This window comes from Protomyctophum bolini, assembly GCF_963924005.1.
Source record: "Protomyctophum bolini genome assembly, chromosome: 6".
Lineage (NCBI taxonomy): Eukaryota > Metazoa > Chordata > Actinopteri > Myctophiformes > Myctophidae > Protomyctophum > Protomyctophum bolini.
Window position 1 is genome coordinate 29,819,970 of NC_137867.1, and position 24,955 is coordinate 29,844,924.

A 24,955-nucleotide genomic window follows, 5' to 3' on the forward strand; every position below is an offset into this window, starting at 1 on the left:
ATCATACTAGCAATAAAAGGATGAATTGCTCAATTAACAAAATGGGTTTATTCAGTCAGGAAGGTATTTTGCACAAACGTAAGTATACAACTCAAAATACAGCATTGCATCAATGTATTAACAGAACTTAAATTGTAATCACAAAAAGAGTGCTATGCTAAAGCTGTCTTGTTACTTAAGGCCATCATGCCGTGGCTTCTTTATGAAGATTTCTTGTGAATTATAACCTTAACCCTGGAGCTGAAGTGCCCATAACCCATTGAGCTATGCACAGGTAACAATGCCTATCTTTGTCAGGGTTTGCATTGTACTCTACATGATTATGTTTTGAGAGTTGTCTCTTGTCCGTCTTCCATATCCTTCTGGGAATTGTAGTCCACCCTCTCAAAAAGCAGAAGCATCTCAACATGTATTGTCTGGGGGAAGAGATCCACAGCCATGGCTCTAACTGGTCGGAACGGGGCCCCTTGCACTCTTTTGGAAGGTGCTCTGCATAAGCTGGAAAGTAAGAAGGGTCAACACCAACACATTAGATTTTAAATGGTGGACAGCAGTCATTCTTTAAGTTATATTGCTTTTGTCTACATAATTTGCACAAAACTGAATAAATGGCAAACATACTCAATGAAGTTGACCATGGCTGCCTTGGCATTGCAGGCCACATAAACCAGCCTTTTTAGATGTTCCGCTTTCCTGATGGCACAGACCACCTTTGGATCTGTTCAAACGACAAAAATAAAGCATGGCTATTGTATGGATATTCTGAACACGCCTAAAAAGGTAAAACAACTTGTGCATTTGAAAAGATTGTCAACTATTAACTAAAGTAGGGGTAAGTAATTCTTTGGTTAAAAGTGTGTTTGTTCAGACAGTAACCAGTCTTCATGTCTATCCTTTATTAAACAAAATAAATTTTCAGGTTAGGATACCAATTGTATCCAATCAGAATGAGAACTGACAGGATACAGATTAAACACGTGAGAGAGGAAGTTATGAAAGAAATGAGCAGACAAAATTGGAACTGGTCTGGAACACTATAAAATTAAACTGATACTTTCTCCTGATTGGCTGAAATTTTGCCAACTTCATTAAAATATATTTACTAAAGAGCTTAACTTAACAAAAACCTTTGTTTTAACTTGAATCAATTTTTTTTTTTTTGTGTTTTACTGATTTCCTTCCCCTCAGCCTTCAATATGGTGACAAGTCTACTTACGCAGGCCTGCTCTGGGTGGGTCCACAATGGCTGTAACATTGGATGACACCAGAGACTTGAGAACATTGGGAAACACATCTTCAGCCTTTCCACAGTGAAACTCAATATTACTCAGACCTAAAAACATTTTGTCAAACAATTAGTACAATCTATGCTTCGGTTAAAAGGTGTTCTACAATATGTAGCTTTGCAAACATTATGCCTTTACTGAAATAAATAATCACTGGGCTAAACAGATGTCCTACCATTGAGTTTGGCATTATATTTGGCATCCTCTATTGCTTCCTGGCACAGCTCTATCCCAATAACCTTCTTCACCCTCTGTGGAGAAAAATAAAGTATTCAGAACTTGCCAACAAATCATTCTGGTTAAAGGTCAAGTCCAGACTAAAATAACATAGCCTTTTTTGCCCCTGACATCCAGGTTCCCCAGCAGCCCCCATAGTATAGAGCAGAGCCCATAAGCATATCGCTACTTATGCTATTTGTTGTGGACAACAAATGACTAAGTAGGAAATAAATAGTTATTTTAGTCTGCACTTGTCCTTGAGTATCAGCTGAATACCCAAAATATCAAAAGTTCTGCATAGTAATTTAATGTAAAGTGTGGAAGTAAGAAACGTCCTTGTGCTGAGAGACTGGAGGTAATCTGAGAGGGAAATGGTGTAAGTAGGGAGCCTCAGGAATGAGTCTCTGGGCAAGATTTCACCAGCCGCTGATGTACAATTCCAGAGACAAGTAGCATAACCACAACGGGTCCTCATATCACTGGCGACTCAAAATTAGTTTCCCAGTAAAATTCTCTATGGAGAATGCAACTACTGCTACGGCCGGGTAACGGGTATACCTTAGCCAGAGAGATGCCAATGGTCCCTGTGCCACAGCACACATCAAGTACAGTGCTGTCTTGTTGCAGCTGTGCCCATTCCCCCACTGCAGAGTACAGCACCTCTGCCGCTCCCGTATTCACCTAGAGGAGGCACACATGCAAACACTAAAATCAAATATTTGGTTGGAAGACCACATCATGACAAAAATACCATGGTGAAATTTTCCGTTGAAAGTATGTCGTTTGTATTTGACAAAGTATAAATTAGCCTTAAACAATAGCAGAGATATGGAGTAGATTTGGAACCTTAATGGCTTAATGCTGTACATGCAATGACATCACAATTTGTTTTAGTGGAGCTGCTCGGTAGCCAACAGTAGGAATGTAATGACTGGATTCATTGTACACAACACTACTGTCTGCAGCCCAGTGGTCAGTAGTAGAAGTGATAGTGTGCAAACAATACATGTGAAAGTTACCTGGAAAAAAGAATGAGGGGATATTCTGAACTGTAGATCCAGAAGTTCCTCGTGAATGTACGCTTCTCCAGCTACCAACTCACAGGGCAAGTCCTCGAGGTTAGGCGATTTCCTAGACAAACATACATAGACCATTATTGTACTGACCCCTATACTGTGTTTAAGCACTTTAAATCTGGCATTCCTATTTTGGGCATGACCATGACATATGTTGGATTTTCTTTACCGTAAATAACAGATTTACAATGTGATGCGTTGTGAGCTTGTGGTTCGGGTATTTTTGCCACGCGACACCATCATACGAGTAACTAAGCATAAAATAAGGTTTAAGTGTTTTAACATAGTAGCTCTCTGACTTCTTCATTCCTCACCTTTGACCCTCAATTATGAAGTAAAGGGATGTGACACCACAGTGTTTTCCCTCTCCTTCTGTGAAGTGAATCCTTAAGGAGTTCTTTAGTGCATTAAGTTCCTCCTCTTCAAGTTTCTGTAGAGATGTTGGGCAAAATCAAATGCTTGGGAATATGTTAAACAAAACTATTCAGATTAACTAATACTTGTGGACAAAGCTTTCTCTACTATAGTTGCTAATAGGCCAATGTCAACTCTGTATCACCATCAAAGCTTTGACAATACTGTGAATATGTACATTTAAGAACTTTAAGGATAAGAGGTCGAACATTGTAAATCACACAAAATGTGTCTGTTTTATTTCATGGCATATCAAATGGGGGGCGTTTCCGACACACCAAAGGTCCGAAGCGTGGGGATATGCGATGCGATGCGAAAATGCGATGGTCCGACATGCGCTGCTCCCGTGCTTGCGGTTATGGTTAGGTTAGGGATTGAGGTTTCGGATCAATAGTATGTCGGAACTAAAGCCTGTACCCTATCAAGTCACAGTGTTTCAATACCTGTGGGTTGAAAAACACCATAGCCATGGCATGCTTCTTTCTTGTGGTCCTCACTGTCAACTGCTTCCAGTGCCCTTCATATGTCTCAGGATCATATACCAAGTATGGGGTTGTCCTGTGTGTAAATTGAGAGGGGGGTCATTTTTCGATTGCCACAGAATGTTGCTGTGCGTCAACAACAATATCATGTGACTGGCACATGCTTCACAATCATGAAGTGAGACAAAGGGACACACAAAGTTGTGTATTATTCAAATACCTAATGAACTTCTGAAAGGCGCTGACCACTTCCTTGGTCTCATCTGAAACATGAGTGGTATCTGCAGGTCCCACCACAGCACATGAACCACCTTTATATTTTCCAAGACGGAAGCCGACAGTCTTGTCTTCACCATCAGCACCCACAGAAATGAGGAATTCACACTTGTTCCTATACTCAGTCTGCCATGACACAGTAGGGACAAATTTCAATAATTAATTATTAGTATACACCATTCATAGCAATTAATTAACTAATTCTGGCTACTTTTAAAATCTTTACCAAATTTATTTTACAAAGTTGTTAGCATGTGTGCGTGTGTATTGACTTTTATAATGTCCAACATGTGATACCTGGCAGGGAGACGGTCGAATGGCTTCCAGAGGACAACACTTATTGTTGTACTTCCCTTTCTGTGAAAACAGCCATGGCATCATTGCTCTGTTTGTGTTGCCTATTTCTCTGAAAGACAAAGATGCAACATTTAGAATACTTATTCAGATTTGAAATCTGAATTCTGTATGCTACACATCTTATTTCAAACTTATTTCTTAGCCCGTAACACTGACACTGGCTAGCTGCGACAGAGCAGATCAGAGGCAGGAACGTAGGGATGCGCAGCTAGCCAGTGTCGGTGCGGGAGGCGGTACAATGGGAAGATAAGGAAGTCAAGGAAGGAAGAGAGAATTTCAGAGCAGCCAAAACGGGGAGAAAAAAAGCCAAATGAAAATTCTTCCATGTTTCCGTTGTCTCCCAAGACTCCTATAGCAGTGTTATGCATCTTTGAAACATCTCACGACCACTTAAGTGGAGAGCAGCACGGCCTGAACGGAGCGTATGTACAGCTGTGTACCATAGACAGTGGAATAAATGCTAAGGGACCCATACGGGTGAACGATGAAAAGAGCTCAACCGGGGGGGTTCCGAGAGGGGCTACCTATAGTTTCAATATACAGATTTAATAGATTATTATTTTTTGATATTACATTGTTTAGATTGATGCCAGATTCTCTCTATGATCCTAGATTACTGAGGCACACCGTCTTTGTTTTGCATGCGTGTACCTTGCTTACTGTGAGTTGCTTTTGATAAAGTGTGTCTGCTAAATGCCTGAATTGTAACTAACTCTGAAGTGTGACTGTCAGAGTGCCATAACGATTCATAATGGACACAGGTAAAGCTTTTTTATGCTTTTTGCACTTTCAGATGAATTGCCTGTAGTAGACATGCTAGTTGTTGCTAGATGCATACATCTTGGTACCAGCTTTCTTTTAAGAATTAAAATAAATGCAATTATTTTGTGCATAAACTCAATTTTAAATGTCCAATGTCAAAATGTAAAACCCCAGTCGACTTGCATCATTAAAGCCTTACTTGGCCAGCGTCTTTAGGACTGCCTCCACCTCCTGCTCCTTCCTTCTCAGCTGTTCCTCATAGGGGACCTTCCACAGCGGAGTCACCACATTGGCAATCTGTACACTGAAGGGCTCCTCTTCTTCATCCGCTTCCTGACGCTTGGATGGGGGCCGTCCTCCTCCTGCACTCTCCCCCTCATCTTGCTTCCTCTTCCTGAGGATGGGGTCTACTTTGGGCTTGGCAAGCCTCACACTGAGCACATTGCCTTTCCACTGCATGCCATGCACCATCTTCATAGCCTTGTCACGTTCTTCCTCATTCTTGAAGGTGACAAAGGCAAAAGACTGCCTGCCGAGCAGTTTGATCTTGTGCGGGTTGAGGCCATGCCTAGCCAGGAACTTCTTCACATCATTGAAGCCAACATACTTAGGCAGGTTCATGATTTCCACTTTGTAGATCTCTGAAGTGAAGAGGTCCTCTTGAATGTAGCGGTATTTGCTAGGGTCTGACAGCTCCTCGCCTTCTGCTTTATGTTCTGTTTTCACATTGTCTGTCTTGTCCTCTGTATCACCAGCAGTAGTCCCTTCCACTGAGGGTGGGGTGTCAACCACTGGATCTGGGGTGCCACTAACATCTGCCATGATACTTTGAGGGGGGGAAAAAACATTCGTCATAAGAAGGTACAAAAACTCTGGCAAGGAATGCATAATGTTGACATGCACAGGTTGCCAGTCTATTTGTGCACAAGTGAACCAGAATGAGCAGGGCTAATTTATGCATTTATCGATTCTGACATTATCAATCTGAAAATGTCAGAATCGATAAATACATCTACGAGTCTAAATCTTAGGCTAGTTTAGTATCTGCTCCTGTGGCAGTATATTATGATTAACAGTAGACAACATTTTCAATTCGTGTAAAGTGTAAACAACGGCACTGCGAACGCAGTATCTAAAAAATATATAATGTGCCAGACAGTGTACCTAGAGAGGCTATGGAACAGAGAGAGATAGTGTACCTACCTTCTTTGGCATTCAGTTACAGGGCGCTGCCATATTAGTTTATCCACGTGCTGCAATGCAATGGTGAACTTTGAACTGCGAGTAGCGGTAGTGATGGCGAGCAGTTTGAGCCAATTCCAATCTTGGACACTCGCTCTCTCACACTCGATCACTCAAGCATGACGGTGTTATGGCGAAATTGGTGACCTGACGAAATGTGTGACCATCTTGTGGACTTCACACAACTTCCATTGAGGTGGCAATTGACATGAATGAATACCGCTAGGGTTGAACTCTTCTAATAACAAACTGCAACAATTTACATTCGGACACTGACGGTTATGTGATTGTCATGTCAGTGTTCCAGTTCGTCAGTGATCGAGTGTGAGTGAGCGAGATTTTGTGTATTGGAATTTAGCTTTAGATTTCTGAGGGTGGTGAATGGTGATATTTTATTATGCGCGCAAATGAGAGCTTCCGTACTACAAAATTACTAGTAGCTAGGGTTTTCCAGTGATTTTTTGGCAATCTAATCTAAGCTACCAAATATAAGACTTCCGGTGGACTATCTCTTCAAAATAAGAGTACCCTCTAAAGCAAACTGAATCCATTGAAAAACGATTCATTTGCACATTAAAACTATAAATAAAGCATTTAAATGATGCTATACCAGTAAGACGCGCAAACGCGGGAAGCGAACGCAGCTCTAAGTTATTATTTTTTAAGTTAAGTTATTTTTAAGTTAAGTTTTTAACTTAGCCATAACCATATAAGGAGTCCCCAAAGCAGCTATACGTCCAAATATGGAGTGTGTTGCATCAATCACAAACAAATCACTCAGCTCCATATATGGGCACAAAGGGGGGACACACGGACAGACAGACAGACAGACAGACATGATCTGCTAGGTCTCATTCGCAATCACTGCGTTTGCAACAACACACATTATGTTTCTGTGTAATAAATGAATAATAACATAAAAATATATCTAAATGGATAAATGCTGTTCACTTGAGTGCATGGCCTTTACAAATTGGACGCTGGACAAAAAAACGGCTCTTCGTATCAACTGGTGTGACATATGCAGTATGCACACGTTCGGGGAGACCTCCTCTACAACAACACACTTTCCGCTAAGCGGGAGAGGTGTAAAAATTTCCAGGGGGCACGGTGGCATAGTCGGTAGTGCTGTCGCCTCACAGCTAGAAGGTCCTGGATTCAATTCTTGCTCGGGACATTGTGGGCGCTGGCAGCGTGTCCTCTCCTCCGCTTCATCAGTGCCCATACCCGAGGTGGGGTTGGTGAAAGGGCCTTTCTGTGTGGAGTTTGCATGTTCTCCCAGTGTCCCCTAGGGTAGTTACCCTCACAAAAAACATGCAGTAATCCTGGTCTCTAGACTGCCTCCCCCTGGCCAGCTGAGGCGCCTGATGGAGGGGAAAGGAACTGGTTGGAATAACGTGTTCCTTCCACGTGCTACGTCCAACAGGGAAACTCCCCCCTGTCAGGTGTAAAGGAGCGACTTGGAAACTCATGCATGAAGGAAGCATGAGTTCAAGTCCGTTGCTCTCCCCCCAGGTTGGCGGAGGGTGTGTAGAGCCCAGGATCACATTAGATAATTAACACAGGGGGTAAAGATGGGTTACAAAATCGTGGGATAAAAAAAGAATGTGCCATTTACAGACTAGAGTGGACACTGGACAAAAAACGGCTCTTCGTATCAACTGGTGTGACATATGCACGCATTCGGGGAGACCTCTACAACACTACAATTTCCACTAAGCGGGAGAGGTGTAAACTAGGAATTGGTGCGGCCTCTAGTGAGGTCACAGGTAAAAATGTGCCATTTCCAGACGCTGGACAAAAAAAGGCTCTTCGTATCAACTGGTGTGACATATGCATGTGTTCAGGGAGACCTCCTCTACAACGCGTATATCTAGTGTGCGTCTGAGCATAGACATGGTGGCGCCCCGTCTGCCTCTGATTGGCCTACGCCGCCTACCGATTGGCCTACCGACACTGCCCATCTTGACTGTCTGAATGACAGCTTGGCACACGCGACAGAATGCAGCCTTGTAACTTAGAAGAGCCAAACGTATATTGTTTACGCCGTTTAATTTGATTAAATAATTGATTGAACACACGTGTACGATGTAGCCTACTATAATAATAATAATAATAATAATAATAATACATTTTATTTATATGGCGCCTTTCAGGTCACTCAACGTCGCCTAACAAACAGAAAAGAAATACAATACAATAAAGCAAGTTTATACACACAAAGGCCTGCAGCAGACTTTTACTCAAGGTGGGAGTAAGCTTGTCTGAATCATAGACTGTAAAAGGTCTGAATAGGTGAGTTTTGAGGTGGGATTTGAAGGTGGGGAGTGAGTCCATGTTTCGAATGTCGGGGGGAAGGCTGTTCCAGAGGCGAGGGGCAGAGCGGCTGAAAGCTCTACCCCCCATGGTGGACAAACGAGCTGGGGGAACAGTGAGGTTGGTGGAGGAGGCAGACCTAAGTGTTGATATGACATACAAATAAATTACACAATAATCAACACAAACACTTTATTTAGAACACACCCAAATCAAATCATACATGTACATTGAACATGTACATCGTACATGTTCAATCAATTATTCCATCAAAACAATATTAGTTTGTCTCTTCTACAAAAATAAAACAGGCAATTCTCTTAATCATACCAATACCGTATACTTGTATAATTTTCCACCACCTCGCAGCAGAGATAAGACTATCCAGCATGGCTATATCCACCTCAGTGGACAGTCAAGACGGGCCAATCAGAGGCAGGTGGGGCGTTACCATGTCTATGCTCAGAGGCACACTAGATATTCGCCTCTACAACACCACACCCTCTGCTAAGCAGCAGAGGTGTGAGAAAATAAATGGCATGCCATGCCATCTAGTGAGGTCAGAGGTAAAGAAAATTGCCATTTCCAGACTAAAGTGGACGCTGGACAGAAATCGGTTTTATTTTTACCTGTGACCTCACTAGAGGCCGCGCCAATTTTTATTTTACACCTCTCCCGCTTAGCGGAAAGTGTGGTGTTGTAGAGGAGTTCTCCCCGAACATGTGCATATGTCACACCAGTAGATACGAAGAACCGTTTTTTGTCCAGCGTCCACACTAGTCTGGAAATGGCCCATTTTTAACTGTGACCTTACTAGAGGCCCTGCCAATTTTTTGTTTACACCTCTCCTGCTTTATAGCGGAAAGTGTGGTGTTGTAGAGGTCTCCCCGAACGTGTGCATGTGTCACACCAGTTGATACGAAGAGCCATTTTCTATTGCAGCGTTCAATTTGTAAAGGCCATGCAGGCATGCACCCCAGTGAACAACATATTTAGATGAGATAACAGGCGTTGATGAAAATAAAAATATCTACATTCTCTAATTGTTTAGACTTATTGTAATTTAAGTAATGCAGATGTTTAACAATAATTTAACTCTTGAAACCAAATGGACCCATAAGGGTCCATTTGGTTTTATTTTACACTCAGAGTTAAAGGTCTATAAGGATCCATTTGGTTACCAACTTTTCATCATTTAGCTGTGGACCACCTGGAACCCCCTCAAGGACCACTGGTGGTCCCGGGACCACTGGTTGAAAACCACTATAATAAAACCACTAAAATAATTGGCTATAATTATAGGCAACGCCCTCTTTTGGTTTAGTTAATGGGAATCAACAAACTATGGGAGTTCAACAAAACATGTGCAACCCAGATTCAGCACAAACGAGGGACTAAAATCATTTTGCTCCTATGCCAAAATGTGGAAAGCCCTACCAACAGTCATTAAGACATGTAAATCCCTTCACTCCTTCAAAACTGCTCTCAAAGGGCACCTACGGACGGCTGCAATTAGAAACTGGCCCCCGTAAAATCTGAATCCTCCACCCACCCCTTTTCCCCCTCACTGTATATGTTTCTTTTCCCTTTTTACCTCCTGTTTGATGATTTCCTGTTTTGACTATATAGTTGTGTATATTCGTACGTCTCTTAATGTTTTGATGAATTGAAAATGGTGGGCCCTATTGTAAACAAGTGTAATGCTTTATGGTGTTGTGTCGTACACTCACAGTTAACAGTTTTTTGTATTGAGTTGTACTTGAAATGTACTGTAATTCTGCAAACTGTTAATAAATCTCAATCTCAAGCTCAATGCCAAGAAAACAAAAGTAATGACAGTTAACACCAAGGACAAAACCATTACCACTGCAGACGGGACGGTGCTCGAGCAAGTCGAGGACTTCAAATACCTCGGGGCCTGGACTGCCTCAACTGAACAGGATCTGAATGTTCGGCGAGCACTTGCCTGGAAAGCGTTGCACGGGATGAGGAGAGTGTGGAAATCAGGCATGGGAGAAGATCTCAAGAGGCGGCTGTTCATAGCTACTGTGGAGTCAGTACTGCTGTATGGGGCCGAGACATGGACCCTCACAGTACAACAGTGTCTACACAAGAATGCTACGAATGGCACTAGGTGTCACATGGACGGACCGCATCAGAAATGTGGACCTCTATGGGGAATTGGGGACCTACCACGCGTCACGAACAAAGTCAGGGAGAGAAGGATGAGGCTGGCAGGGCACTGCGTCAGGCACCCAGAACTTGAGGCAAGTAAATTGACCCTATGGGAGCCAACCCAGGGCAAAGCAAGGAGGGGAAAGAAGCGTACCACCTATGTAGACGTGCTGCGGCGCGACAGCTTGGCTGACAACACTGCAGAGCTCAAGAACCTGATGTTGGATAGGAATTTGTGGAGGGCAGCGATCCAGGAATCCCGAGTTGGTGTTGGCTAGACTTCACTCTCGCAGCAAGAAGAAGAAGTTAATAAATCAATCAATCAATCAATCAATCAATCAATCAATCAATCAATCAATCAATCAAAGTCAAAAGTCCGTCTCAAGAGTGCCCAATTTAATGGGAATCATTCATCATTTTAAATCGGCAACTACCTTTTAGGGCACATATAAGTACTCTAGTATAAGCCATTTAAAAATATCATAAGTGCATTTTTACGACATTAATTACAACACCTTATTCTGAAGGCAACCGCAACCGGATGTCTTATATTTGCTTGCTCCCAATGCGGAAGTAAACAGGAAGTTCCCTAGGGTTTCCTGTTCAGTACAAATATCCGGTTAGAAAACATTATCCACAGTGTGCATTTGTGCAAAGCAAAATCGTAAAGTCTACGAAATTCTCAAATGCAATATATGGCTACTCTCATTACTTTGTGTTCTATTTTATAGAATGTGGTATTTTATCAATTATTCCCCAACTAGCCTACAAACATCAAATCCCACATTATTCCACTCCCTTTAATATAGTTAATTTCATTCAGTGGTTGTCAGTGGCCTCTCAGGAGGTCTGTAATAATAAATGTAGTAATAATAATACTTTGTTTTATTTGAAGTATATGGACGTGAACGTGATGTTAATCGGTACACTACACCCTTTTACGAAAGAACAAAATAATAATACAACACTTAATTTGATTAACAGTATGTATGAGTGATATTTGTTTTAGATACATGTATTTGACTTGTATTCCATTATACGAGGTGATAATTATTCGGGAGTCGGGACGGTGCAGCCGATCAGTAAGGCGTGCGCTGCAGTGGGGAGCTGCGCAGTCTCTCTTCTCTGTGCGACGGACAGACACGGTGGTGTGTGGAGGAAATTCGGCGCGCGAAAGCTCGAGCTGCAGCAGGAAGGAAGGAAGAGAGAACAGCGCTCTAGGTTTGAGTTTGGCTTCAGTTCAGTCTGTCAAACTAATTCCACAATCTTCAAACATCTACGTTGTGATGGCGGATCCCAAGGTGAGCCCGTGCATCTGGCGTAGTGTTGTGTGTAGCGCGTGGATTGAAACTAACATTTTCTGTCAAACGGTGCATTTTAATTGACATTCATTAAAGTTTGTAAAGGAAGCGAGTCAAGCGACGGAACAAAACAAATGCCGGCAATGATGCTGTGTGCTTTCTGTGTCGTTATTAACAGCAAAATAAGAAATACTGCGCTGACACGTTCTCCCCTTTAGGCTTTAAAGCAAACAAATGTATCACAAACCGTTGGCTTTTATTTTCTCCGAGTCCTAAAAGTGACCACCTGAATACTTAACCGCCTTTCTTTAGACTTAGCAAAGCTCACAGTAAGAGTGGCCACTAGCTAGCAATGCTAACGTTAGCTACATAGCATTGGGCTAATGTATTCTTTGTCGCGCGACAAAAAAGACGCATTTTCAAAGGGGGAATGTAATTGACGCAAGTCACGGCGGCACCATTTCAGTACTTGAAAATGCGACATTCGAACCACGCTTGTCGAAAGGTTTCCATCTATGACTAAAGTATAAATTAACCCACAACTTGGGTACTGTCTACACATTTGACCATGATGGCATCGCTCTCAGTACGGCTAATGCATAGCTCCAGTCATTTCTGATTCCGTTATGATGATCAAGTTAACCAAATCCGTTCAACTATCTACACGGGTCCTTTCTCAAGGAGGCAAGCCCTGTAACATTTGCTACGTGGCTAACACGAGCTAACTAGTAGCCATTTATCACTAGTGTTGACTGGATGCGATCACTCACATGATTGTTGTGGCTTGTTTGCTCTAAATATCCCATGTAGCGCTGTAATCAGAATAGTCACATTCAGCTGCTGATGAAGTGCACATTGATTGGAGCAAGTTGATGATTTAAACAACCCAATTACTTTTATTCTGCCCAACATTAGCTGTTAAAGGCCTCGAACTAAATCGACAAAGACTTGATACCAGGTGTATCATTTGCACACATTTAACACATACAATACCCTTTGTCAGCAAAACGCAATGTCAGTCTGTTTGCAAAATAAATACATATTCAAAATGTGCCTGGTCAAGTTGAGTACCCACGTTGCTAGTACAAGTTCTATTTTGATGCAGCAAGCTAACTAGCTGAACCAAGCTAAAGAGTGATGTGACAGTGTTTGTCAAAAGTTATATATTGAGTATTGTTGTAGGAGGACCACTTTGTAAACCGATACATGATACATCCACAATCAATGACTGCTTACTTTACCCAATGCATACTAATAACCTCATCCTGTTTCATGCCACCAAGTTGTCACTTGTCACCATCATGTGATTGTCACCATAACCATGCTGTAAATACATACAGCCAAACATTTTGCTCCCAGTTCATGATTTCTGTTTTTTTAAAAACACTCTTTTAGAAATGGCACTGAAATAAAGTATCAATCTTATTCTCTGGTCAAAATCTTTTGCATATTTTCACTTGCACCATACTTTTGATACCATGTAAATGCATCTGGAGTGGAAGTGAATTTAGTTGTTTTTTTTGTTGTAGTTGTACATGATTTGTCCTAACTTTCTGGAAATAAAAATAGTGGGAGTATTTAATCCCACCTTGCATCATAGATGCTTGGCTCAGCACCAGCAACTGTCAGTTACAAAGGCTACAGCCAGTTCCCCCCACAAAGGCTGTACTTCCCAACAGTGATCTTTTAAATCCCTCTATTGATACTTACTTTCTGTTTGTAGACAGCAGTGCCCAATAGTTACAGTAACCCTAAAACCAATGATGTGAGCAAATTTGATCAAATCATGCCTGCGTGCATATATTATACAGTATTACTAGCATGGCTGTTTATTTTCAGAGATGATAATTATAGGTGTATGATGATTTGTCTACAGTTTTTGAGTTTGTAAACATTATTTTTAAGGACACTCAAGAGGACCATGAAACACCCACAGACAATACTGAAGATGTGAACCATGACCCCCAATTTGAGCCCATCGTGTCTCTTCCAGAGCAGGAGGTGAAAACGCTAGAGGAAGACGAGGAAGAGCTTTTCAAAATGTAAGAATCTCCCATGACAACTGTTGGATAATGCATGCCATGTAGTACCTTCAAAGATATTTTTGGGGTCTTTTTGCCTTTATTAATAGTTGTACGGCGGTGGGGGAGACACGCAGCAAAGGTCGCCAACCTACAATATGTTTGAGGGGAATTTAGGAAAAAGTGTGACAGTATTGACTATTGAGACATCAAAACTATATTTGGGTGGGTCCTAAATTAATAATCTCTTCTAAATCGTACCGGCTGTTACAAAGGCTTTATGTAGTGTCTATGTAGTAATGTTTGGAGGAGAGAGACTGCATCTTACAACCAGAGACACCCTGTGTACAAATATCTCTGTAGGCGGGCCAAGCTCTACCGTTTTGCTTCTGAGAATGAACCTGCAGAGTGGAAGGAGCGTGGTACTGGTGATGTGAAGTTGCTGAAACACAAAGAGAAGGGCACCATCCGCCTACTGATGAGGAGAGACCGTACCCTGAAGATCTGTGCCAATCATCACAGTTAGTCAGCTTATTTTTGTCAAATTATTATCACTACAATATTTAATTTCCGAAAACCAAGCATGGCACATCAACAAACATTTCAATTCGTAACCCTGTTCTCTTCCTTCTGGATTTCAGTCTTGCCTATGATGGAGTTGAAGCCCAACGCCGGCAGTGATAGGGCCTGGGTATGGAACACACTAGCAGACTTCGCTGATGAAAGTCCCAAACCAGAACTCCTGGCAATACGTTTCCTCAATGCAGAAAGTGAGCATGCTCTTGTTTCAATCCACTTAAAATTTGAACAAAATGTATTTAATTGGTCCATAATTGATTGAAGCAAGCATTCTTCAAGCAACTTGGGGAAGCTGTTTATTGGAAGAATAGTTTTACCAGCTGAAGTTGACCATAGTACATTTTGTTAGTCTGCCTTTCTAAGTAAACTTAACCACAATATTACCTGCATGGATTAAAGTCGTCTGACTCATAATTGATGAGTTATTTGGATTCCATAGAATCTAGAATGTCTTTCTCTTGTCTAACTCTTGCACACCAGGATAACTGCTCTTAATATGTAGACTGATGTGGTGTGAGATCTGTCTTTGATTTGAAATACATTGTATATATCTTAGTTTTTGTTTGTAAAATCACGTCACTTATCATAAACATGTGTTCACTTTTCAGACGCTCAGAAATTCAAGGTGAAGTTTGATGAGTGCAAAGAGGAAGTCAGAAAATCTCAAGAGGAAACGGGTATGTGCATTACTCTGAGCCACAGCCATGACAGTGATTCTGTGATAGCACAACTTTAAAATGAGAAGCAGGCAGAGATAGAGGAGGTGGGGCTTATTAACCTTAAAAAGCCACCAATAATTACATCTGCTGAACACGCAAACTCACTGTTCCTGGCTGCTAGTGCTAATCCTGTCCTTTATAAAAGGCAGGGTCAGTAAATTATACAAAAATATTTGGTGTATACATTCCTCCAATTTCCACATGGTAAAAACTAAAAAGCCATATGCTCCAAAACGATTTCAGCTAGATATTTGTTTGGTGCTGGCCAACGTGGCTGAGATTAAACTTTTACCGGCCATAATGTAGGCTTAATGCACATCATGTGGGTGTTTGCAGATATGTGCGTCTGTGCAGAATCTGGGATTTGAATGCGATTATCGACTATTCATTGTCTCCACCAGGCTGAAGGCATGGGGAGAGAGTATGTTTTACACTGCGTCCGTCTGTCCGTCCATTTACAGCTAATCTCCGGCACCGTTGGCCCGAGCCGGTGCCAAACTCTGCACACACACTCCCTGGATGCCAACGACTAACCTCTTATAGCACGACCATGAGGCAGATTCTTTTCCTAAACGCATTTCATTACTCGTACACATTGTATCCATACATCACGCAAATCCATATACTATCTATAGTCATGTGATGAACATGTATCTTTCCCATATTCCATCCCGATTGGCTTCCAAAGCTCACATGATTGGTCCGTTTCGAACAAAATGCCACAAATCATGAACACTGTGCGACTTCTGTGAAATTGTACATGTGCATTCCCACTAGGCCGAGAACGAAATGCCACTAAAAAAGTGGTGCTATAATAGGCCAATTCCTGTTTTTACCTGTAAATGCACCGATCTGTGTACAACTTTGTATGCACACTCTCTAGAGGCCAATAAAAAACCTTTTCCCTGCATTTTTCACATCTGCCCGTTATAGCATGCAACCATGCACCGATCTGTGTAAAACTTTGTCTGCACACTCCCTACAGGCCAAGGAAAAAACATCTGGCCTGCATTTTTAATAATGTACAGCTCTTAATGATAAAGTCGGCATTCAGTTATTTTGGTTACTCCCCTCACTCTTGAACAAGACCCTGAGATACTAGCAACTCTTACTCTTAGCAACTTAATGTAACAACTCACTCATATAATTTTGTGACATGTTATACAACTTTGTGTTGCAATATGAAGATGTCTGCTTGGCTTTAGCACAGTGATCCATATAGCATTCTGCTGCCATGTGATCTGTGCATTGACTAATCATTTATTGTTTAATGTTGGCTGCACCCTTTGTAAATCCATTAGTTTTGCTAAATGCGTCAGTTTTGCCGCCAGTGCACAACTAAGTGTGTGTGTTGGTGTTAATTTCGAGGAGCGTGACCTAGCGGTCCAGCCGCATACCAAATATAGGCTGCAATGCAGCCTGACAGCCAGTTGCGGGTTTGATTCCCAATCTTGAGACCTTCACATCTCTCCACATTTCCTGTCTTATCTTCACTGTAATACCTTCAACTAGAAAAGTCGCAATTTAAAAAAAATTGCAGAGTGTGGTTGCCGCAGTGGCTTACATATACCCCTCCCACTAATATTGCCAGCCTATTACAATTTCAAGTCACACCTTAGAACATGTGTAAGTAGTTCGGAGGGGATTTAACCCCTAAAATTCATGTTTTTGCGACAAACGGTTACATTTCTCGCATTTGCGGCGCCCCCTATGGATGAAAATGCTTTTAGAACTTGGTTGAACGAACCACCCCGGACATGTGATTCAAATTTTGGATGGATTGGACATTCCGTTCGTGATTTATGGCATTTTTCGTGATATAGGCCCCTCCTACTAACTTCGGACGACGATTACGGCCGAACGATACGCACGATCAAAATTCTGAAGTTGGTTTTTTAATCGGATGGGTCCAGAGATCACGTGTGCCGATTTCTGTGACATTTGGACAAAATCTGTAGTGGGAAAAGCAAAAAGTGTGTTTTGGACAAAATGCAAAATGGCGGAAAATCTATCATGACGCAAATGGGCGTGGCCTATATGGGGAGATGCGCAATGAAAAAAATATTTTGATTTTACGACCTACGGTTCAAGAGTTATAAGCCAAAAGGTAAAGTGGGCTGTTATAGCGCCACCATGAGGCCGACCTATTTCTTTTTTAAGAAAAAGTTTTGTAACTATAGTGCTTACAGTCTCAGAGGAAAACATACTTGAATGTGTTTTTTTGCATTTCCCCATTCATGTCAATGGGGAAATTTAATTCACTAATAAATTCATATCAATTAAACTATACAACATTTCTCTTCGCACAGTACAAGCACACGATTCCCGATTTTTCCGGTCAATTTGACATATGGCTCAAGTGCGTACAGTCAAAACTTCTTGTAGTTATAGTGTGCCAAACTTTGTCTTACTCCAGTAAAATAAAGTGTTAAAGGTACAAGAGTCTGGTTGCCCCACACTAATAAAAGGCAGGAAAAGATCATGAGTTATCTGGGAAGTTAGTGCGGTCTGTTTTAGAATTTGCGATCTTATTATTCTTAGATTTGTGGATTTTGATGTGATATTACATTGTCTTGCAGGAGGTGACTCAGACAGCGCAAACAAAGTGGCAGAGAAGCTGGAGGAGCTCTCTGTAAAGGAGGACAAGGCATCAGATGAAAAAAAGGAAGAGAAAAAGGAGGTGACTGTTGAGAAGAACTGAGAACTTGCTTGGCTGATCTGCAATTTTTATTTTGTTATTTTCCTGTTTTTCTACAGCAGACTTTAAAAGAACTGAAATTTGGACACTACACTCTTGTTTGCCCCCCTTTTTTCTCCTTTTCGTTCCATTTTGCCTCGATCACAAGTCCTTGGTTCCGCTGGAAATGAAAGGACAACTTTAGTTTTTTTCAACCAAGGTTCATGTTTTAGGTTATTAGAGAAAGTAAAAGATGAGTGTTGAATTGTTTTTCATTTGCTGCTTTCTTTCGTTTTAGGGATTTTTACAGGGGGGGGGCGGGGGCATTTGAACATGAGGCTAAATAGTAAATATGTATTTCTTTACTAAATTTGATAGCGATTTATTTTTTTATTATTTACTATAGTCCTACTACACCAAGAAATTACATCTGACCACAAAAGATCACAGGATCTACTGAATGTGAAGGAGGCCTACTGGGGGGGGAAGAAGCCACACTGTGTGTCATAGGTTCAATATTTAAGATCCCGTGATCTTTTGTCGCCAGATGTAATTTCTTGGGGTCTAGTAGGTCTATAGTAAATAATACAAAAATAAATAGCTATAACATTTTGTAAAGAAATACATATTTAGCCCCATGTTCGAATGCCCCCGCCCCCCTGTCAAAAACAGCTAGAATCCCTAAAACGAAAGAAAGCAGCAAATAAAAAATACACTCACCTTTTACTTTCTCTAATAACAACCTAAAACATGAAGACTGAAGTTGTCCTTTAAAGTAGTATTCAAATTCTGGGGAAACAGATCTCCATTCCTAGTTCCTACCCTCCTTACCCCCCCCCCCCCACACACACACACACACACACACACACACACACACACACACACACACACACACACCTTGGAGTGCAGAGAATACATTCTGCTCACCTGTAATTCAATGTTATTGTATTTTCTTGATAAACTGTGAAATGAGGCTTGTGATATTGATAATTCCCACATTGGGGTAACACTTTCTTTTTTTCTTTGTCTTTTTTTTTGATGAAGCAAAGTTAGCTTCTAGGAAGGGTGAGGATAATTGAGTCAGTGCAGGAGCAGGTGCATTGGGGAGGGCTGAATACTACAGTGCATCGCAATGCGATTTCCTCCCCTTTGTCCATGCCTCCATTTTTAGATACAGCCAAGTGTAAGGTTAAGCCTGTACAGTGGATGCCTTGTAGGAATCTCCTTTTTCTAGGTTCAACATCAGTGATCATTGCTCTGATGGGACTTGGAGGAAGAAGTGAAGACACTTCAGACAGTTGCTGACATCTGGCTGTTGAGTGATCATCAGATTCACTTATAGGTCTAGATTTTTCAAGTGCTTTTCTTTCTCTCAATCATCACACCAAATCCAAAGTCAACGGTTCGTCAGGTTTCGGTGTAGGTTAAATTCTGGCTGGAGTCCCAACTCTGGGTGGTCCAGTTTGTATATTTTTTTTTAGGTCATAACATTCCCTCAGATATAAAGCATGTAGAGTGTGTATAATGGAAGAGTATGCCATATCAGGTCTGTGTGCTAAACACCCCTAACTGGTCTGACCCCTCCCATGCCTTGAGAGTGCATCGAAGTGCCATCTGTTCAATGCTTTTACAGGTGACTGTTAAAATGCAGGAAATGTGTCAGTAATTGGGGAATCAGTGTAAATCATCATTTTGAAAGCAGAGTTCGTTTTGAGGTCTAGAAAATGCTGATCACAAGAGCCCTGTTTTTATTATACCTTCTAAGTAAATCCCCAATTTACTGAGTCAACCCTATTTTAGCAGGTAGTGGTGTATGAATGTCTGTTTTTTTTGGCACTCTAAATGGTATGACAAATTTCCTCCACTTACAATAAAAGCTCAAAGACCATGTTGACATTGTTTATTATTGCAATAATCCCATGAATACCTGATTCAATACCTGAGTCAGGAGTCAATGTTTAATACAACAAATGTTTTTAACACCAGCATTTAACGATGCACACTTTGTAATTATTCCCCCCCCCCCCCCCCTTTTTAAACATGTTTATTATGATTTTTGGCATACAAGCATTTCAGTATTGATTAATCAGAAAATTACAGATCGGATAAAAAATAGCAAAAACATACAAACAAGAGACTTGCAACAAAAGGAGACAAAACACAACTATCAAAGAAAAAGACAAAAAAAAAAGAATAACTGACAAGGCTGATGACTACACCGCACTCTGAGGACAAACAACATCACAATCGATTCTAAAAAACATTTTTGATATGGAAAATAAGACAATGTAAACATACAGTTGTGATCAAAAGTTTACATACGTTTGTAAAGGAAATACTGTCATGATAGTCCTGACTTTCTGTAATAGGTTGTTTGGAGCAAATACTTCTTTGTCATACAAAAAAATCTTGAATTTATTTGTATTTTTTATGAATGTTTAAGGGTTTTCTGAAAATGTGACCAAATCTGCTGGTTCAAAAGAATACATACAGCAATGCTAATATTTGGTTGCATGTCCCTTTGCCATTTTCACCCCAATTTGACGCTTTTGGTAGCCATCCACATTGTTCCACAAGCTTCTGGCTGAATCTTTGACCACTCCTCTTGACAGATTTGTTGCAGTTCATCTAAATTTGTTGGCTTTCTGGTATGGACTTGTTTTTTCAGCACTGTCCACAACTCCACATGTTCTCGATGGGGTTTATGTGGAGTGACTTTCCTGACTTGTTTAAGTCTATTATTCGCTTTTTCAGATCCATGCTGAGCTCCTTTGACTTTCCCATTTTATTGTTTGTGGGTTGTGACCAAACGAGCCCTAAATAAGGCTCAGAGAAGTGAACACACCAGAAGTAGTCGATCATAATCACTCAGTTTAAGTTAAGAGGCCATGACACAAAGCTAATTTGATTGACACAACTTTCTACATGACCATGGGACATAATATAATTGCTGTATGTATATTTATGAACCAGCAGATTTGGTCACATTTTCAGATTTTTTTTGTATGACAAAGAAGTATTTGCTCCAATCAACCTATCACAGAAAAATAAGAGTTGAACAAATTATTGGAAAGTCAGGACTATCATGACAGTATGTCCTTTACAAACGTATGTAAACCTTTGATCACAACTGTACAGTATACACACATTTAGGTACATTAATTAGATGACATTACGGGGCGGAACAACATTGAAATCCACCACTTCAGTCCAACATAACAAGCATCTCAATAATGGGTGACCAGATTTTTAGATATAAGTGTTCCCTTTTTGACACAGTAAATCAAATTTTCTCCAAATGCAGCACTCCTCCCAGCTCCTTCAGCCACATGTCAACTGTCGGAGGGTTATCCGATTTCTAGGCTTGTAGTATTAACTTCCTAGCTAGCAGTGTAGAGAGCGAAATGGCCCGTGCCTCGTATTTGTTTTGGACCTGATCTGGTTCCACCACACCGAAGAGTGCAACTAGTCTCTTTTATAAGCTTTAGCCAAGAAACGTTGCAATTAATGACAGAAGAAACTGATGAGACAAAGTCCCTTGTTCCGTTAAACACTTTCCACACATGGGAGAAGAATCTTTAAAGATTTTGTTTAATTTAGTTGGGGAATAGTGCAGCCTATAAACAATCTTATATTTAATCAGGGAGTGCCTAACATTGATAGAGCTATGGTGAATGTTGGCGATACAATCCTCCCATACTCCATCTGAAATCTCTATGCCCACAATTTGTAATTTTCTGACCTTATAAAACTGCCTCTTGAGGGATAATGATGGCCAAACAGACTTACTGTTTGGACAGTTTTGTCCAAATTAATCTCTAAAAAGAACTAGAAACTGCATCGTGGTTCTATACCTCCATCAACCAGTTTGGATAAATGTAACTTATCACTGTTAGAATGTCATATTGTTGACCATTGACATTTGATGAGCACATTTTATCAGCTGTGCCAGAAGTCATCAAATTAAATCTTACGGTAGTCATTTCAAATTTGAGAAATTTATAATGAGGCTCAATGGCAGATATTGGCACGTCAAAAAAGCACTTTCACCCAGAAACTCCATTCAAACTTTTTATTTACTGCAATGCACTTTTTTCAGGACTGCCTAAGAAAACAACTGACAGATTACAACTTGTCCAAAATGCAGCAGCCAGAGTTTTAACTAGAACTAAGATGAGAGAACATATTACTCCAGTTTTGGCTTCACTGCACTGGCTTCCGGTTGTTTTTAGGATTGTAAAATTCTTTTACTTGTGTATAAAGCTCTCAATGGTCTCGCACCTTCCTACCTACATGACGGCCTGCCTAAATATGTCCCAAACCGCCCCCTAAGGTCTTCCACTGCTGGCCTGCTCGATTTGCCTAAAAAAAATGAAAAAAACGATGGGTTATAGCCCATGTTTTTTGAAATTTTGAAAAAAAAGGTTATCCTCGTTTCTCATCATTTTGGACCATGGGCTATAGCCCATATGGTACGGCATACTATAGCACGCCGTTTTTCATCATTTTTGAGGATTTGACAAAAATGACAAAATGAAAAAAACGATGGGTTATAGCCCATGTTTTTTGAAATTTTGAAAAAAAAGAGTTATCCTCGTTTCATCATTTTGGACCATGGGCTATAGCCCATATGGTACGGCATACTATAGCACGCCGTTTTTCATCATTTTTGAGGATTTTAAAAAATGAAAAAAACGATGGGTTATAGCCCATGTTTTTTTTAACGATGAATAGAAAGAGCCGATTATTGACAACTTGAAGCTTAGTCTTGTTTTGTTTTTTGTTTTGTTTTCTGGATTTTTTCTTTTTTTTCTTCTTGAGAGATGAAAAAGATTGTAAATATGGAAATATTTAGGTAAGATTATTTAACTAATGATGGGCAATAGTGAGTAATTCATCAAGGATTTTGGAGGGGGATCTTTTGAATTCCAGGTTTTTTCTGTCAGCCCCTAAACGACCCTTTGAACCAAGGTGTGTAAATGTCTACTTTACTAACACTCTCATAAATACTGCCCTCTTCTGTCAACCAGAACCGTTGTCAGTAATGTGGCCCTGCCCTCTTCTGAGCTAATTCCACCAATCCCGTAATGTAGAACCTGCTACAGTTGACTAGTTCTATAGTGTTATATAGCATTGGATATTCCCATATCTATAAGGAACATCTTTCATTCTTCAGCATGATTTTCCCATTGATGTTCATGATGGGGTTTTGAACAGTTTCCAAGGATTATGGTATTCAATCGACAGATCTCAATTTACACCTTCTGTTTTTATACCAATAAGGCATGGTCCACATACCATACACAGTATATAGTATATGGATTCAGTCATATTTATGTATATCTAGATATTTCAGAATGGGTGCTGTTCATATTCTGTACATGTTTTTGATTTTCTAAACTTTGTACATTTCTATACAAGTCTTGAGTGAGTTTGGTAAACAGGGCTCCCAAGAGCCCCACACCTCCCAAATGTGTGGGGGTCATTGGGGACGCCGGTGCTATGATGCTACACCTTAACTTCACTGTGGAAAATAATGGGGGAAAAAATAAGGTATATATATGAGGAAATATACATAATGGCCGCTAAATATTTTTCTGCGCTCTTAGAATGTCACGAGAATAAATACTTTTGAATAAAAAAGCAGTTTTGCAGGATTGGAAGCTGCTCTGGTGCTGACTATTGAAAAGTCTCTAGATACAACTATATTGTAAAACTCTGAAAGAAATTACATCTCTTTGGGGAGGAAATAAATGAGCACTCAAAACTGTTTGAATACATTCTCTATTAGTCTCCATTCCATGTGGTGCTTGAAAATGTATTTTATTCAAATTTTTAACAGGGACAAATATATTGAGACTGTTATCTGGAACAGATATTTAAGTGCAGCATATATGTACCGAAAGATATTGAAATGTCTCTTTTGAGTGTGTTGTACATTGTCATGTTAAGGGAATGCTAAGATATTTGAACCATATGAGCATAGAAATTGTGTACTCCCTCCTTCCTCTTCCTCACCATGCACTTCGTTTCTCAAACCCTTCACTCTCTTTTACCTATACACCTTGTATATTTTGCCACACACACACACACACACACACACACACACACACACACACACACACACGCAAACACCTGCACACACGTCAATGTGTCCGTGCCCCACTTTCACAACCACTCTTCATTAAACAACTTTCACAACAGTTCTTCATCAAAATCTTAATTTGTCCACTTTACCAGAGTTGGAATATAAATGTAGAACATGGCCCATACTGAATGAAAACAAACAAACACAACAGGCAGCTACATTCCTTTTTGAGTTTTAGGATTGTTCTCTTTTTTTATGTCAAGTATGCAGTATGTAAAAAGGTGTTTTTGTTTAGTCTCTCTCTTTGTAGCTGTATGGTGTATTATGTGAATACATAGTGTATGTGGTAAAAACCCACAATATCGTTTTTTTGTTGCGCGATAATAAATAAATAAAACAAACATGAAAATGAACTTGACTTAATATGGATTTATTGTCTCCACCAGCCGAAGGCATGGGGAGAGAGTAGTATGTTTTGCATTCCGGGGGGGGGGGGGAGATGCAATGCAAATGAAAGACATATACTCTGTATCCCTATTCCCTGACATAAATTTATAGCTAAACGGACAGAATTCTATGCGCTATAGTATGCCGTACGATATGGGCTATAGCCCACGGTCCAAAATGATGAGAAACGAGGCTAACTTTTTTTTTCAAAATTTCAAAAAACATGGGCTATAACCCATCGTTTTTGTCATTTTGTCATTTTTTTCAAATCCTCAAAAATGATGAAAAACTGCGCGCTATAGTATGCCGTACGATATGGGCTATAGCCCACGGTCCAAAATGATGAGAAACGAGGCTAACTTTTTTTTTCAAAATTTCAAAAAACATGGGCTATAACCCATCGTTTTTGTCATTTCGTCATTTTTTTCAAATCCTCAAAAATGATGAAAAACTGCGCGCTATAGTATGCCGTACGATATGGGCTATAGCCCACGGTCCAAAATAATGAGAAACGAGGC

The 24,955-nt window shown here is 40.5% G+C and overlaps 2 protein-coding genes across 2 annotated transcripts; one reads left to right on the forward strand and one right to left on the reverse strand.

The window, feature by feature from the left end:
- Nucleotides 1-29: 29 nt before the first annotated feature.
- Nucleotides 30-6,179, reverse strand: trmt2a (tRNA methyltransferase 2 homolog A). Its single transcript, XM_080766814.1, has 12 exons — nucleotides 6,076-6,179; nucleotides 5,072-5,698; nucleotides 4,051-4,159; nucleotides 3,698-3,879; nucleotides 3,439-3,553; nucleotides 2,896-3,011; nucleotides 2,525-2,636; nucleotides 2,064-2,186; nucleotides 1,462-1,537; nucleotides 1,217-1,333; nucleotides 622-718; nucleotides 30-498 (listed from the first exon to the last, which is right to left on the reverse strand). The coding sequence occupies exons 2-12, from the start codon at nucleotides 5,692-5,694 to the stop codon at nucleotides 321-323; spliced, it is 1,848 nt and encodes a 615-aa protein (XP_080622940.1). The 5' UTR covers nucleotides 5,695-5,698; nucleotides 6,076-6,179; the 3' UTR covers nucleotides 30-320.
- A 5,547-nt stretch (nucleotides 6,180-11,726) lies between these two features.
- On the forward strand, nucleotides 11,727-19,794 carry ranbp1 (RAN binding protein 1). Its single transcript, XM_080766815.1, has 6 exons — nucleotides 11,727-11,906; nucleotides 13,812-13,948; nucleotides 14,291-14,448; nucleotides 14,569-14,697; nucleotides 15,115-15,183; nucleotides 17,805-19,794. The coding sequence occupies exons 1-6, from the start codon at nucleotides 11,892-11,894 to the stop codon at nucleotides 17,924-17,926; spliced, it is 630 nt and encodes a 209-aa protein (XP_080622941.1). The 5' UTR covers nucleotides 11,727-11,891; the 3' UTR covers nucleotides 17,927-19,794.
- The last annotated feature ends 5,161 nt before the right edge of the window (nucleotides 19,795-24,955 follow it).

Bases quoted from the DNA above. Each gene is read 5' to 3' on its own strand.
- trmt2a (XM_080766814.1), bottom strand. From the start codon at position 5,694: ATGGCAGATGTTAGTGGCACCCCAGATCCAGTGGTTGACACCCCACCC. The intron at 2,637-2,895 runs GTGAGGAATGAA...ATGTTTGTCTAG, and splicing joins TTCATAATTGAGGGTCAAAG to GAAATCGCCTAACCTCGAGG. The intron at 499-621 runs GTATGTTTGCCA...CTTACTTTCCAG, and splicing joins GCCATGGTCAACTTCATTGA to CTTATGCAGAGCACCTTCCA.
- ranbp1 (XM_080766815.1), top strand. The intron at 14,698-15,114 runs GTGAGCATGCTC...TTCACTTTTCAG, and splicing joins ACGTTTCCTCAATGCAGAAA to ACGCTCAGAAATTCAAGGTG. The intron at 15,184-17,804 runs GTATGTGCATTA...ATTGTCTTGCAG, and splicing joins AAAATCTCAAGAGGAAACGG to GAGGTGACTCAGACAGCGCA.